The sequence below is a fragment of the Ranitomeya variabilis genome, chromosome 1 (genome assembly GCF_051348905.1).
Source record: "Ranitomeya variabilis isolate aRanVar5 chromosome 1, aRanVar5.hap1, whole genome shotgun sequence".
Lineage (NCBI taxonomy): Eukaryota > Metazoa > Chordata > Amphibia > Anura > Dendrobatidae > Ranitomeya > Ranitomeya variabilis.
Genome location: NC_135232.1, coordinates 785,580,819 through 785,595,881, shown reverse-complemented (window position 1 = coordinate 785,595,881; position 15,063 = coordinate 785,580,819). Strand labels below are relative to the sequence as shown.

At 42.2% G+C, this 15,063-nt stretch overlaps 1 protein-coding gene across 4 annotated transcripts in view; it reads left to right on the top strand.

Annotated features, from left to right (window-relative positions):
- Positions 1–15,063, top strand: part of PDE4C (phosphodiesterase 4C) — a 670,949-nt gene that overhangs the window by 585,978 nt on the left and 69,908 nt on the right. For all 4 annotated transcript variants that reach the window (XM_077272881.1, XM_077272892.1, XM_077272912.1 and 1 more), the window contains exons 2-6: positions 4,676–4,867; positions 5,010–5,046; positions 6,160–6,233; positions 7,670–7,719; positions 13,199–13,311. In XM_077272881.1, the coding sequence (XP_077128996.1) occupies positions 4,676–4,867; positions 5,010–5,046; positions 6,160–6,233; positions 7,670–7,719; positions 13,199–13,311 (466 nt within the window). The remainder of the gene's footprint in view (positions 1–4,675; positions 4,868–5,009; positions 5,047–6,159; positions 6,234–7,669; positions 7,720–13,198; positions 13,312–15,063) is intronic.

The window sequence follows — 15,063 nt, the reverse complement described above, 5'->3', positions numbered from 1 at the left end:
GATAAACACAGGCGTTATCTGCCCCATTTGTGGCCTAAAATCCATGTGTGCTGCAGAGTAAAGCAAGAAAGGCAGCATATATTGTAGATTGTGAGCCCTCGCGGGCAGGGTCCTCTCTCCTCCTGTACCAGTTATGACTTGTATTGTTTAAGATTATTGTACTTGTTTTTATTATGTATACCCCTCCTCACATGTAAAGCGCCATGGAATAAATGGTGCTATAATAATAAATAATAATAATAATAATAATATACTACAGTGACACTGCAGATTTATTGGTGAATCCTATAGGACATCCCAAGTCCTAGCAGAGATTTTTCTGTTCACATGAAGACACAGCCCATGTAATCCTATCCTTACTAATCACTTGAGTAGGTAGGTCACTGCGTTCCACAGGATCAGCACGGACATCTCCTAAAATATTCTGGACTGCTTTGATCGCTCTCGTGGTCTGATGCAGCATGTTCTTTCTTTGCTCATTTCAACACATACAGGAATGAGAACATTTTGCAAAAAGGTGTTTGGACCTAAATCAGATTATTCATAGAAGTTAGTACTTTTTTTAACAACTGGAAGTGTAGTGGTAGTAACACCTAATAAGGCTTACTACTACCAAAACCCAGTATAATCTCCCTAACCAGTGTTGGACTGGGGTGGCAAGGGACCACCAGTAACATTGACTTGGGGGCCACTGTTCAGCTTAATGCCAATATTATATTACCCTTTTACACAAATTTACTTCTGCTTTTTTATAAAAAATTAAAATAAGTACCGTAGTTTGTATGTACATAGTGAATGAATGTATTGGTCAATGGCTGCTCATGTTTGGGGTAAATGGCTTACTCTTGCATAGGGGCCCACCGGAGGATTCTCCTGTTCTCCTGTGGGCCAGTCCGAGCCTGTATAATATCCTCCAACTAATGAAACAACTTTGGACACCTCCACGCTATATGAATCCAGCGTGCCTCAGACAGTTTGGTCATTCTGCTCTTGCTACTCTCCCCTTTTTTAACAGGGAAGCGGTGTATAATAGACGTAAATTGAGTTACTTTTGTTTTCAAAACTTTCAATTGTTTTGTTTGTAGATCAAAATAATATAATTTCTTCCATTTTACAACCAGTTTAACCACTAAATTGTTATTTAAATCAATCATCTAATGATAATGTGAACATTTTGGAAGTTTTAAGGCCCCCAACACCTTAGACTAAAGTCGGCCAAACCTGTCTACATTGGCGAGATCATCAGACTTTCTAATTTATATGGGGGTCTCCTGATTCTCATCCAACAGATGATGTCTTACTACATGGAATCTTGTCAGTGGGTTTTTGGCTATTTAATCTGAGAGGAACACTGGCTCAACAGTTGCTGTATTTTCAATACAGTCAGTGTTTTATCAGCAGGAGATTATCACTAGACGACTAAGTGTCCCATGCAAGTCAGTCAGGCTAATCTGTGTAACCCAACCCTCACTACAGATTGGCATCTTTTTGACAATGTACAGTGTACATTGGCACAGGGGTGTGAGCGGGGTTATACACAGCTCAGCAATCTGACCACTACTACATATACAGAGAAAACATTCTATCAAATCTACACCAAGCAGTCCAGTAAGTGATACATCACTGGAATCAGGCTCTCTGCCCCTACATCACACTGCTATCAGATTCTGTTGCAAAAACCTGCTGATGGATTCTCTTTAACAAATCTAATATCCCAGTTTTATGTATAAAAAGTATTGATGCACACGCTTTGTGCCCTAAAATCCATTGTCATTTTAATTTTTCAAATTGCACTAACAACATCTCATATCTCCAGATGTGGTTTCTTAGTTTGTCATCAGTTTCTAAAAGCTAATTGAAAAGCCACAACCAATATGGCTCCCTTGGCCTAATAAAAGTACCGTGTTTAATGGAAGTATTGAAAAGACATAAATACATCTAATATATAAAGCTGAATGTGTGTATGTGTATATGTGTGTATGTCCGGGATTGGCATCTGAACCGTCGCAGCTACAGCCACAAAATTTTGCACAGTCACACGTCTGGACCCTGAGAGCGTCATAGGCTATGTTGTGAGGTGAAATTTTAACTCCGCGCTTTCCAATTCACCAAACAATTTTGCCCCTATCTACATAATGGGGAAAAAGTGAAAGGAAAAGTGTTGGAGGCAAATTAACAGCTGCCAGATGTGAACAAGGGGGACTTAAAGAATGAGAGCGATGGCGCCAAAGAGTATATACTGTACAGTTGCTAAGGTGGGGCCCCGACATGGGATACTCACCACACCACCACGGGGATATGAACACACACACAAAATGCGCCACACACTACCACGTGCTCGAACACATATACCCCCCTCAGCGCACATTTCACCACACATACACCAACCTCGCCACATAAAAGTCGAAACACAAAAGTCGCCGCTCAAAACTCGCCACGCGCAAAACTCTCCACATGCAAAACTCGCCACACGTGCAAAACTCACCTCATGGAAAACTCGCCACACGCAAAACTTGCACACGCGGAAAAATTGCCACATGCACAAAAGTTGCAACACATGCAAAAGTTGCCTCACACAAAACTTGCACATACTCAAAAGTTGCCTCACATAAAACTCGCCATGCGCAAAACATGCTGCACACAACTTGCTACACTAACCTGTCACATGCAACTCGACACACAAAAAGTTGCTACACGCATGTCGCCACACAAAACTCATCTCACAAAAGTCGCTACATGCATGTCGCCACACGCAACTCAACACACACAACTTGACACAAAACACTCACAAGTCTGGTATTATCCTTCAAAAATAAAAATCTGATTAATAAGCAGACAAACTACAAGAGCAACAAATGTACCATATAGGAATCCGGCAGCTGTCAGTCACATGACCAGTCTATTATGTGTATGTGTGAGCTAATATATACTGCCAGGGGGTGGGCTTACTGTTGGCTGGGGATTTATCAGGCTGCCAATTTAGCTTACAAATACTGAGGTAAAAATACTGACCAAATAACGTGTGAACGAGGTCTAATACAGGAGGAGATGACATACAGTTATATACTATATACAGGAGGGGATGACACACAGGTATATACTATTTACAGGGGAGATGACACACAGGTATATACTATATACAGGAGGAGATGACACACAGATATATACTATATACAGGAGAGATGACACACAGGTATATACTATATAAAGGAGGAGATGACATACAGGTACATACTACATGCAGGAGGAGATGACATACAGGTATATACTATATACAGGAGGAGATGACACACAGGTATATACTATATACAGGAGCAGATTACCTACAGGTATATAGTATATACAGGAGGAGATGACATACAGGTATATGCTATGTATAGGAGGAGATGACATACAGGTATATACTATATACAGGAGGAGATGACACACAGATATATACTATATATAGGTGAGATGACACACAGGTATATACTATATACAGGAGGAGATTACATACAGGTATATACTATATATAAGAGGAGATGACATACAGGTATATACTATATACAGGGGAGATGACACACAGCAGGTATATACTATATACAGGGGAGATGACATACAGGTATATACTATATACAGGAGATGACATACAGGTGTATACTATATATAAGGGAGATGACAAACATGTATATACTGAGGTGAAAATGAGGTGTGAGGTGAAAATGAAAAGGTGTGAGTGCAAAATGAGAGGAGTTAGGGAAAATAGTGGAGTGATCGGAAAATGACAGATGTGAGGTCGAAATGACAAGTGTTAGGCTAGGTTCACATTTCGTTTTTGGGTGATCGCTAACGGACAGCGTTGCACGGCGAAAATGTCGCAATTAACGCCGTGCAACGGGTCCGTTAGCGCACCCATTGACAGCAATGTTCTTTTTGCCTGAAGCGCATCGCTAGCGCGTGCCTTTTTCGGCTCGCGCTAGCGATGTGCTGTTCTTCTGTAGCGCGCCTCGGACGCTGCTTGCAGCGTCCCCGGCGCGCCCGAGGTCCGTTCCCCGCTTTCGCAGATCGGGGATCTGCGAGAGCGGGGACGTTAACGCGAACCCCAAACGCGACCCCTAAAAATACATTGCGTTAGCGCAATCCGCTAGCGCTAGCGCTAAACGGATTGCCCTAACGCAATGTGAACCTAGCCTTAGGGGGTGAATGAGAGGAGTGAGGGGAAATGAGAGGAGTGAGGGGGAAAATGAGAGGTGTGAGTGCAAAATGAGAGGAGTTAGGGAAAATAGTGGAGTGATCAGAAAATGACAGATGTGAGGTCGAAATGACAAGTGTTAGGGGGGAATGAGAGGAGTGAGGGGGAAAATAAGAGGAGTGAGGGGGAAAATGAGAGGTGTGAGGGAGAAAATGAGAGATGTGAGGGGGAAAATGAAAGATGTAATGGGGAAAATGAGAGGCGTGATGGGAAAATAAGAGAAGTGAGGTGCTATAACTAACCACAGATATTTACTATGCCCAGGCAACGCCGGGCTCTTCAGCTAGTTTATACATATAAGACCAGAAAAATAACGTTACTGTATACAAATAGTCTAGCAGTCAAAATATCATTCTTCCCAGCAAAACATGAAAATATAAATAAAGATTATTACAAAATAAAATGACTAATTATTGCTTTTTTTTCCCTTTACCTCTTTTTCAGCTTTGATGTTGAAAATGGCTTATCAGCAGGCAGAAGCCCCTTGGACTCCCAAGCCAGTCCGGGCTCAGGTCTGGTTCTGCAGGGCAATTTTCCCCACAGCCAGAGGAGAGAGTCTTTTCTTTACCGTTCTGACAGTGACTATGACCTTTCTCCAAAAGCCATGTCAAGGAATTCATCGATTGCCAGCGACTTGTGAGTATCAGTGAAAGACCAGCTTTCTCAGTGTTCAGAGTAAAATACATTTACAGTGAAAAAGTGTAAAACATCTAAGCTTTATAGGAGAAACGATGGCAGGAAAATGATCTCATTGTTATCTGTTGTTATTGTTGATTAGGCATGGAGAAGACATGATCGTGACCCCTTTCGCACAGGTGAGTAATATATTTCTAGCCATACATAGAACATTATTGAATATTCTATGGCCTTTTTTTGGCAAAAAAACAGTGTAGGGGCAATTGGTGTTCTTCTCATGTATTAAAGGGGCATCCCAATTCATAATAAATACCAACTATCCACTGGATGGGTGACGATTGGTAGATAGGGGCCCCACTGATCATCACAAAGAGGAACTTCAGGCCATGGAGAGGAAGCAACGAGCGGAGTGGCTGGTCATGCATGTGGCATTTATTGTCTATGGGAATGATAATGATAACTGAGCATAATACTCTGCCATGTTTGTCAATGCCATCGATTATGAATGAAGCATCAAGGCACATGCGTGATGAGTTGTTTTATTTATTTTGCAGCCAGGGGAGTATCGGGGCATAAATCCCTTCTGAGCCGTGATGTGCGCCCAAACAGTAGTGTACAACCACAAATAGGGTATTTCCAATCTTGGAAATAAATGCGTAAAAATTTAAGGGCTGTTGATTCTCATATTAGTCCTTTTGAAAATGAAATCTGGGGTTAAAAGTTCTTTTTAATGGGATTTTTTTTATTTTTTTTTTATTTATTCATTACACTTTAAAACAGAATTCTGAATACTATATAAGGGTTGTACTGATCGTTTATTCTCAAAACTCTCCATGCATGGGTAAAATCTGTAGTCGGTGAAGGCAAATGTTTGCCATTGCTGGGATATGGGATGCTTGTAAAGTTCTATGGAGAAGTGTAAGGCTGCCATCACACGGTCAGTATGTGGTCAGTATTTTACATCAGTATTTGTGAGCCAAAACCAGGAGTGGAAGAATTAGAGGAAAAGTATAATAGAAACATATGCACCACTTCTGTATTTATCACCCACTCCTGGTTTTGGCTTACAAATATTGATGTAAAATACTGACCAAATACTGCTAGTGTGACGGCAGCCTAACTGTGGTTTAGGACACCATGCAGCAGAATGTCTGCCTCTGCCTCCGGGCCCCAACGCTCCATTCGAATTTTAAAAAGTTATGCTGAATAGTTCTCCCTCAGAGGAAAAGCAAAGATTGACTTTTCTGTTTGCAATTGGCCGGGTAATTGTATACATTATGGATTTGTTCTAGGTTCTGGCCAGCCTGAGAACTGTGCGGAGCAACTTTGCGATGCTAACTCACCTCCAGGACAGAGTATCTAACAAGTAAGAGATTATTCTTATTTATTCCACCATTTTGCTTCTCTTATCTTATGTAATTACTACCATTTAAAGTTACTATTTAGCTGTAGGGTTTCACTGCAATAACTGTTTCATGTCCCCTGCCAGGTGGTACTTCCTTTCCTATTCAAATGAATCGGAGTTGATGGACAGTACTCAGCAGCAGCCACTAAACAGTTGACAGAACTGTGATGCTCATCTCCGCAATTGTTTATATCCAGCTATGGCCGGAGCTGAGATCAGCAGATTTTATATGACGCAGCTCTGCTGGTCTCAGTGATAAGCTCTGTCTAACCCCACAACATCTGATTGGCAGCTTTCTGCAGCAAATGATGGTTAGCTGTAGGTACAGCCAGAGCTCATATCATATTCAAGTAGCTCATCACTGAGAGGACTAGCAGAGCTGCAGCAGATAAAGCTGAGATATTTCAAAACTGCAGCAAGAAGCTTATTAAGTGACATGGTTTTCAGATCAACGCCTCTGCCCTACTTTATGCTGCTCTCAGATGGGGCAACAAAAATCATGAAGGGATCAACCCTCCTAAGCCGTCTATATGGGCATGCAAGTCATAGGAAGCTGAATGAAGTGATACCTTGATATCTGGGATCTGATGTCTTGTTCCAGAGAAATCATCTTTTATCACTTTATATAAGTGACCTCTTCCAGGCTCTGGGGAGGACGCTGCCTGGAAGAAAACTCTGCCTCCAGAGCTTATGTTACATGAAGGAGGAGTTACCAGTGTGAGTCATGTAACTAACACAGAACAGGAGAAATTACATTCTTCTTCTTGCAAACACATTTTTTGCTTCTCTCCCAGTTCTGCTGGATTCCAACAATATTGGAAGCTGAAGCTGAGGAAAACCTGCAGATGTGTCAGTTATAACCACACACAACTCTGCAGCGAGATTGGGAGAGCAGAGAGCGGCCATTACATATCATACTGGTAACTCCTCCTTCATGTAAAACAAGCTCTGGAGGCAGAGTTATCTCCATGCACTGTCTGCCCCAGAGCCTAGAAGAGGTCACTTATATAAAGTGATAAAAGATTATTTCTCCGCAACAAGACATCTGATATGAGGCATTCAGGTAGGGCTTTTTTCAGAAGTCTATAGCCTGTATGGCCATATTAATAGTTTAGATCAAGTGTGGTGACAGATTCCATTTGAGAATGATTTTCTTTAAGATTGAGCGCAACGATATAGCCATAGTTGTATTTCAAAATATAGGTATTTATTTTGGAAGTTATGTTTGTGTCTAAACATTTTTGTAGCTTTTGTCCTTTTCCTTATTAATCAGCATGGCAGTTTTATAAATTTTGTATATGATGCACCCTACAGCATATACTAGGAGTCCATTACACCAGTGCCTTTCATCACTGGCTGCTGTTTTAGTGTTCTTTTAACTTTTTTTTTTTTTACAGGAGATCATCTGGCAACAATCCATCAACAGCGTGCAAATCAAACTTATCCGGTAAGGAGTTAAAAATTATGAAATTATTACTTACACAAAAATAGCTATCAATTCTTTAAGGGAACTTGTCAGTAACACTGCCCTCGTACAAGGGATATGACAATGTAAAACATTATGAACAATGCCTATTTCAGTGTCACTTGCTGTGCCAAAATGTCCCTTTTGTAATATGCAGATTCTGTTCACTGGTGAGCGCATTAGTGCATGTGCAATCTATGGCTCCCCTTCACTTCCCACCAGAGCCGCAACCCGTTTCACTCCAGTTGGCAGTGGAGAGTAGAGGAAACATTATGTAGCAGAGCCTCTGTCTCCGCAGTCAAGAAATAAGAGGGGCAGCACTGAAGGTGAGCAACGAAGAGGAGCCATAAACTGGATTTAGCAGGCTCTGGAGTTGTGGTACATTGTTCTACTGTTCTGAGACACCTGCACAAATATGGCCTTCATGGAAGAGTCATCAGAAGAAAACCTCTCCTGTGTCCTCACCATAAAATTCAGCATCAGAAGTATGCAAAAGAACATCTAAACAAGCCTGATGCATTTTGGAAACAAGTCCTGTGGACCGATGAGGCTGAAATAGAACTCTTTAGCCAGAATGATCATAGGTATGTGTCGAGCAAAAATGGCACAGAATTCAGGAAAATAACATCTCGCTAACCATTAAGCATGGAGGCGAATCAATCATTCTTTGGAGTTGTGTTGCAGCCAATGGTACGGGGAATATTTCAAGGTAGAGGAAAGAATAGATTCAATGAGACGTCAACAAATTCTTGATGCAAAGATAACACCATCTGTAAAAAAGCTGAAGTTGAAAAGAGGATGGCTTCTACAAATGGATAATAGTCCTAAACACACGTCAAAATCCACAATAGACTACCTAACAAGGTGCAGGCTGAAGGTTTTACAATTGCCCTCACACTCACCTGATCTGAACATCATTGAAAATCTGTGGCTAGACCTAAAAATAGCAGTACATGCAAGATGACCCAGGAATCTCACAGAACTGGAAGGATTTTCCAAGGAAGAATGGATGAAAATCCCTCAAACAAGAACTGAAAGACTCTTGTCTGGCTACAAAAAGTGTTTACAAACTGTGATACTTGCAAAAGGGGGTGCTACTAGGTACTAACCATGCAAGGTGTCCAAACTTTTGCACTGACCCATTTTCTTTTTTGTAATTTTTAAAATGTAAAAAATGAAAATATATGTATTTTTTTCCCTAAAATACAAAGGAAATGGGTCATCTTCAACTTTAGGCCTTTTAGAGATCATTTGATCTTCAACTTGCTTAACTGTTCACAATAAAAGTAATTATGACCAGGGGTGCCCAAACTTTTACATGCCGCTGTATATATAGTACATGATGTGATACATAATAGTTTAGATTATGTTGCCTAGTTCAGTGAAGAGAATGACCCTACATTACACAAGAGAGGAAACAATTGACGTCAGACATTCCTTTAGAAATACCAGAGGACTTGTATCCGGAAGATGGTTCCAGTCCCAAGAGGCCCCATGAACCTTTCACTTCCCGCAGTCCCTTAAACATGAAACTTATTTAACCCATCTATTTTATATCGAATAATGATTGTACTCCACTTGGCGTTACTTCCTGAGGTGGTCTCTGAGGAAGGGGGACTATCTGCTGGATTATTGGATGCTTGCATTAAAACAGATAATGTCATGTTCTTTTCTATTACTTTTCAGTCATAACAAGACTGACAGTACTAGTAAGGTAAAATCTTTCATAAAGATGCTGTTTTAGGCTACGTTCCCACGATTAACTTTTACTGAGTTTTTGACGCTGCAGAATTTCTGCACCTATTATTTAAATTAAAGTGGTTGTCCACTACTAGGACAACCCTGTGCCCAATCAGCACTGGCGTCACTGTCTCCGCCTTCCAACAAAGATGAACATGAAGAGGAAGTCTGAGCTACAGCTGATCTATGGCTTCCTCTTCATGTTCAGTTTGTCCGAAGGCGGGGACAGTGACGCCAGTGCTGATTGGGCACATATCAAATTACCCGCATTACAGCCACGGAGAGAGCGAGCGCCAACACCACGGGAACAGCGCCAGCGCGGGAGGAGAGTACAGGCTTTATTATTTTATCGGGGCCCAACATTTAGTTTAAGAAGGGGTTGTCCTAGTAGTGGACAACTCCATTAAGCTTCTTGTGTTTTTTCAGTGCGTTTCTGAACATGCATTTTAACTCCTTTTTCACACTGCGGTTTTTGCCTCTTGTTGATATGTCACATTTTAAATAAAGCTCCTTTGTTTTTGATACTTCCTAGTATTTAGCTTTATCAAAACTATTGATATACTAACATGTGGATTACATGCCTTTTTTATGTGCTTTCACTGTGGAAACGCACTAAAAACACAGGTGTGTTTTTTACCTGCATTTCTTCTACATCTGATGCAAGCCTAGGGGGAAAACTCAGCGAACCTGTAAGAGAGACTGACATGTTGCGGATATGAAACACGCACCGCAGCTCAGTTTACGCTGAGTAAAATAAAAGCCCAGTGGGCAGCAGATGCAGTTGCTTAAAAAACAAAAGTGATATTCACTCTAGTTATATGACCATGTTTTGATGGGAACTGGCGGAGCAAAGGTTAAAGTAGACTGCAGTGAGTGTGTAGGCTGGTTGTCATGGTGATTTGGGCCTGGTCTCCCGCCTATCATCCTCTTCTTTCTTCCCCCATCTATTCACTTCCTCTTCATCTGTATAGGGGTAGCTGCTTCCACCAAAATCTTGACTGGAGAGTAGACAATGTGACGCACAGGAAAACCCATGTTCTCGGTTCATGTAGTAGCTTTCCAATTCCTTGCAGAATCCATGCTCTCCTTCATTCTCCATGGCATTTGAGCATACACAGGTCCACATTGTCGTATCTACCTGTCGTGCAGGCTGTTCAGATGAAAACCAAAAGGGCTAGAGGAGGTGCCACCTCTACCAAATATTTACCCCTGATGTATTCTCCCATATCCAGGTCATTGACACCGAAGCGATTCCCCTTTATGTGTAACTAGATGGTGGCCCGATTCTAACGCATCGGGTATTCTAGAATATGTATGCGTAGTGTATAGCACAGCCCACGTAGTATATTGCACAGCCACGCAGTACATTGCGCAGCCAACACAGTACATTGCACAGCCCACGTAGTATATTGCGCAGCCCACGCAGTACATTGCGCAGCCCACGCAGTACATTGCGCAGCCCACGCAGTACATTGCGCAGCCCACGCAGTACATTGCGCAGCCCACGCAGTACATTGCGCAGCCCACGCAGTACATTGCGCAGCCCACGCAGTACATTGCGCAGCCCACGCTGTACATTGCGCAGCCCACGTTGTACATTGCGCAGCCCATGTTGTACATTGCGCAGCCCACGTAGTATATTGCGCAGCCCACGCAGTATATTGCGCAGCCCACGTTGTATATTGCGCAGCCCACGTTCATGTTGCGCAGCCCACGTTGTATATTGCGCAGCCCACATATATTGCGCAGCCCACGTTGTATAGTCACGTAGTATATTGCCCAGACACGTAGTATATAGCACAGCCCATGTAGTATATTGCCCAGCCACGTAGTATATAGCACAGCCCATGTAGTATATTGCCCAGCCCATGTAGTATATTGCCCAGCCACGTAGTATATAGCACAGCCCATGTAGTATATTGCCCAGCCCATGTAGTATATTGCACAGCCACGTAGTATATTGCCCAGCCCATGTAGTATATTGCCCAGCCACGTAGTATATAGCACAGCCCATGTAGTATATTGCCCAGCCCATGTAGTATATTGCCCAGCCATGTAGTATATTGCCCAGCCCATTTAGTATATTGCCCAGCCCACGTAGTACATAGCAATGTGGGCATCATATCCCTGTTAAAAAAAAAGAAATAAAATAAAAAATAGTTATATACTCACCTTCCGGAGCCCCCGGATCCAGGAGAAGCGGTTACCGATGCTGCTCGTGCACTCCGGTCTGAAGAGTGCATTGCGGTCTCGCGAGATGATGACGTAGCGGTCTCGCGAGACCGCTACGTCATCATCTCGCGAGATCGCAGCATGGACCGGTTACCGGAGCGTCGCGAGCGGGAAAGGCCTGTTGTCGATCCGGGGCCGACGGACGGTGAGTATATAACGATTTTTTATTTTTTTAATTATTTTTAACATTAGATCGTTTTACTATTCATGCTGCATAGGCAGCATGAATAGTAAAAAAGTAGGTCACACAGGGTTAATAGCAGCGGTAACGGAGTGCATTACACCGCGACATAACGCGGTCCGTTACCGCTGCGATTAACCCTGTGTGAGGGCAGACTGGAGGGGAGTACGGAGCGGGCACTGACTGCGGGGAGGAAGGAGCGGCCATTTTTCCGCCGGACTGTGCCCGTTGCTGATTGGTCGTGGCTGTTTTGCCACGACCAATCAGCGACTTGGATTCCATGACAGACAGAGGCCGCGACCAATGAATATCCGTGACAGAAAGAAAGACAGAAAGAAGGACAGACAGACGGAAGTGACCCTTAGACAATTATATAGTAGATGATGTAAGGGATCCGGTATTCTAGAATATGCATGTATGAGCCGCGCAGTATATAACACTGGCCACATAGTATATAACACAGCCCATGTAGTATATAGCAGTGTGAGCACCATATCCCTGTAAAAAGAAAAAAAAAAAGATATATACGGTACTCACCCTCCGTCGTCCAGCGAAGCTGTCCCAATGCGCGAGCCGCTGCCGCCAGCTTCCGTTCCCAGAGATGCATTGCAAAATTACCCAGATGACTTAGCAGTCTCGCGAGACTGCTAAGTCTTCTGGGTAATTTCGCAATGCATCTCTGGGAACGGAAGCTGGCGGCAGCCGCGCGCACATCGGCGGACAACGGAAGGTGAGAATAGCAGGTTTTTTGTTTTTTTATTATTTTTAAACATTAGCGGCCTCGACCAATCAGAGACGTGGGATTTCCAGGACAAACAGACGGAAGTGACCCTTAGACAATTATATATATAGATGATGTAAGGGATCCAGAATGATTTACATGTGGATCCATGCTCCTCTACAAATCTGTGACAGTGAGCCCTATAAGCTGTTTGTGGATATGGCATATAAACTGTATGTTTGTCCTTTAACATGTGTGGGGGAGGAGGTGAAGAGAAGAGATAATTTGTTGGGGTTATTTGGGAGAAAACAAAACTTCCTTTGGTGTTTGAATCATTATATGCCAACAATGCCGGCAGGTACAACCTATCTCTAGATCTGGACTATGATCAAAACCTGAACAGAAAAAATCATATTTTTGACAATTTTTTTTTTTCAAAAGACAGATGATACTGGATTTTGAAGAACGTGTGACCCACAAACTTTGGTATTAGTAACTAGTAGTGCTGGGAACTTGGACATGGTTTTAAAAGGACTCAAAGTCTCCGTAACAGTCCATCTAAATGCATCCATTTCTTCCATCCATAGAGGATGCCGTTCAGAAACTGGCCATCGAGACTCTGGAGGAGTTGGATTGGTGTCTGGACCAACTGGAGACTCTGCAGACAAGACATTCTGTCAGTGAGATGGCCTCAAACAAGGTAAGACTTATAGCAGGCTTATTGATGGCGGTTCTCACAACCATTAAACATATTGGAACATGGTTTCATATTCAGAAGGTTAGGACCCAGCTGTAGAAGTTAGGAGAACATTTTCCAGAGGTTCTTCACCATGTGGTATTGGTGCACCAACATATAAAACAGTAAAGTCTATACATAAACAAATGGAAGTGCTCACAACTCCAGAAAAAAAAACAGAGCAAAGTTTCACCTTATCACCACTTTTGGATTTTGTGATGGTAAATGGCTTTAGTCAGCAATGATTCCATTGGGTTTCTGATGTTTCGGGCATTAAGAATAATGTAAACCTGGCATTCATTAAGACCTAGTATGCTTTTTGGATTTACAGAGGTCTGTTTTGGTATCGATTGTTATCCCCCATGAAACATTGTCTTTGCGGCATCTGTTCTTAAAATCTTCTCTTCCTCTACAATTTTCCTACAAATATAAGGATATTTACTGGCAAAATAGTGTCCCCTATACAGTCTTACACTCTCCAATCACTGCTCACACACCGCTTTGCCAAGGGTAGTGGTAATTCTCAGTCGCAGGTTTGGACATATCATTGGTACAACCTGTGCAGTAGCACAGGGGCCCATGATGTAAGGGGGGCCATTATCACAGCCAAAGCAGGTGGAATTGTGCACTGTGAACTATTGGGCTGCAAAGGGCCCATAGACTGTTCTTGCACAGGGGTCATTTTCTGTCTGTGTCTGACAGTGTCCAGTTGTAATACTGCAGTCTAAATGTTATACAGAATTGTTACTTTGATGGGATACATTATTTTACTAAGACATGACAGCTTCCTCTGTAAACCATTGAAGATAGAGTAATTTTTAATTTTTTACTGTTGTTTCTCCACAGTTTCCATAACGTTTTCTATTTTTCCGTTAGCATACCATTGTGACTGACAAAGAAATCCACAATAAAGTGTTCAACAGTAACCAGTGGTCATATATAAAAATGGTTTCATCTCACCCTTTTAGATGTCCAGTATGAGCATCCATATTCTTGGGAGAAAATAGGGGAAAAAGGGGAAATCTGTTGCTAATAAGCTACCCTGTCATGCCCCGTGTGAGACTCCCCTCCTAACACCAGAGTCAAAACAAAAGAAAGTCAAAACCGCACCCTTTTATATATAGATTGAAGGTCTCAGCGGACACAAGGGCGCACGTCCAAAACCAGGGAGCCCATCCCGGACAGTACCAAGACCGCAAAGAACAAAGAGACAGCGCCACAATGGATGGTGAAAAAATAGGAGCTTACATTTATTCTGCCTCCTGTAGCGACGTTTCGGTCAACAGACTTGATAAAGGTCAAACCTAAACAACAGAGTGGTTTAGGTTTGTATACCGATTATCACTTGATGTATTTATATAGATGTATCAGTATCTGTGCAATAGCACTTTATAACTATGCCATTACCATTCTCAGCTCTTCCTTATAGTGTGTCCATTTTCAATATCTACGGTACTTTGTCTATGGACAGATGGTGGATATGTATGCTCTGAAGGTGGCTTTATGTGCAGACTATTTATTATTTATTCATACTGCACAGTCACTTTATTGGATACAATAGCGATATTATTATGAATTCAGAATGGTATAATTATCTGGATACATATGTAATTTCCTCTATCCTATTGGATTTTTCCTGTATCCATCAAGTGATTTTTTTACATGACACCAGGGCCTTTTCATGATGCATTGATGTACTAATGAACCCTGTACGTC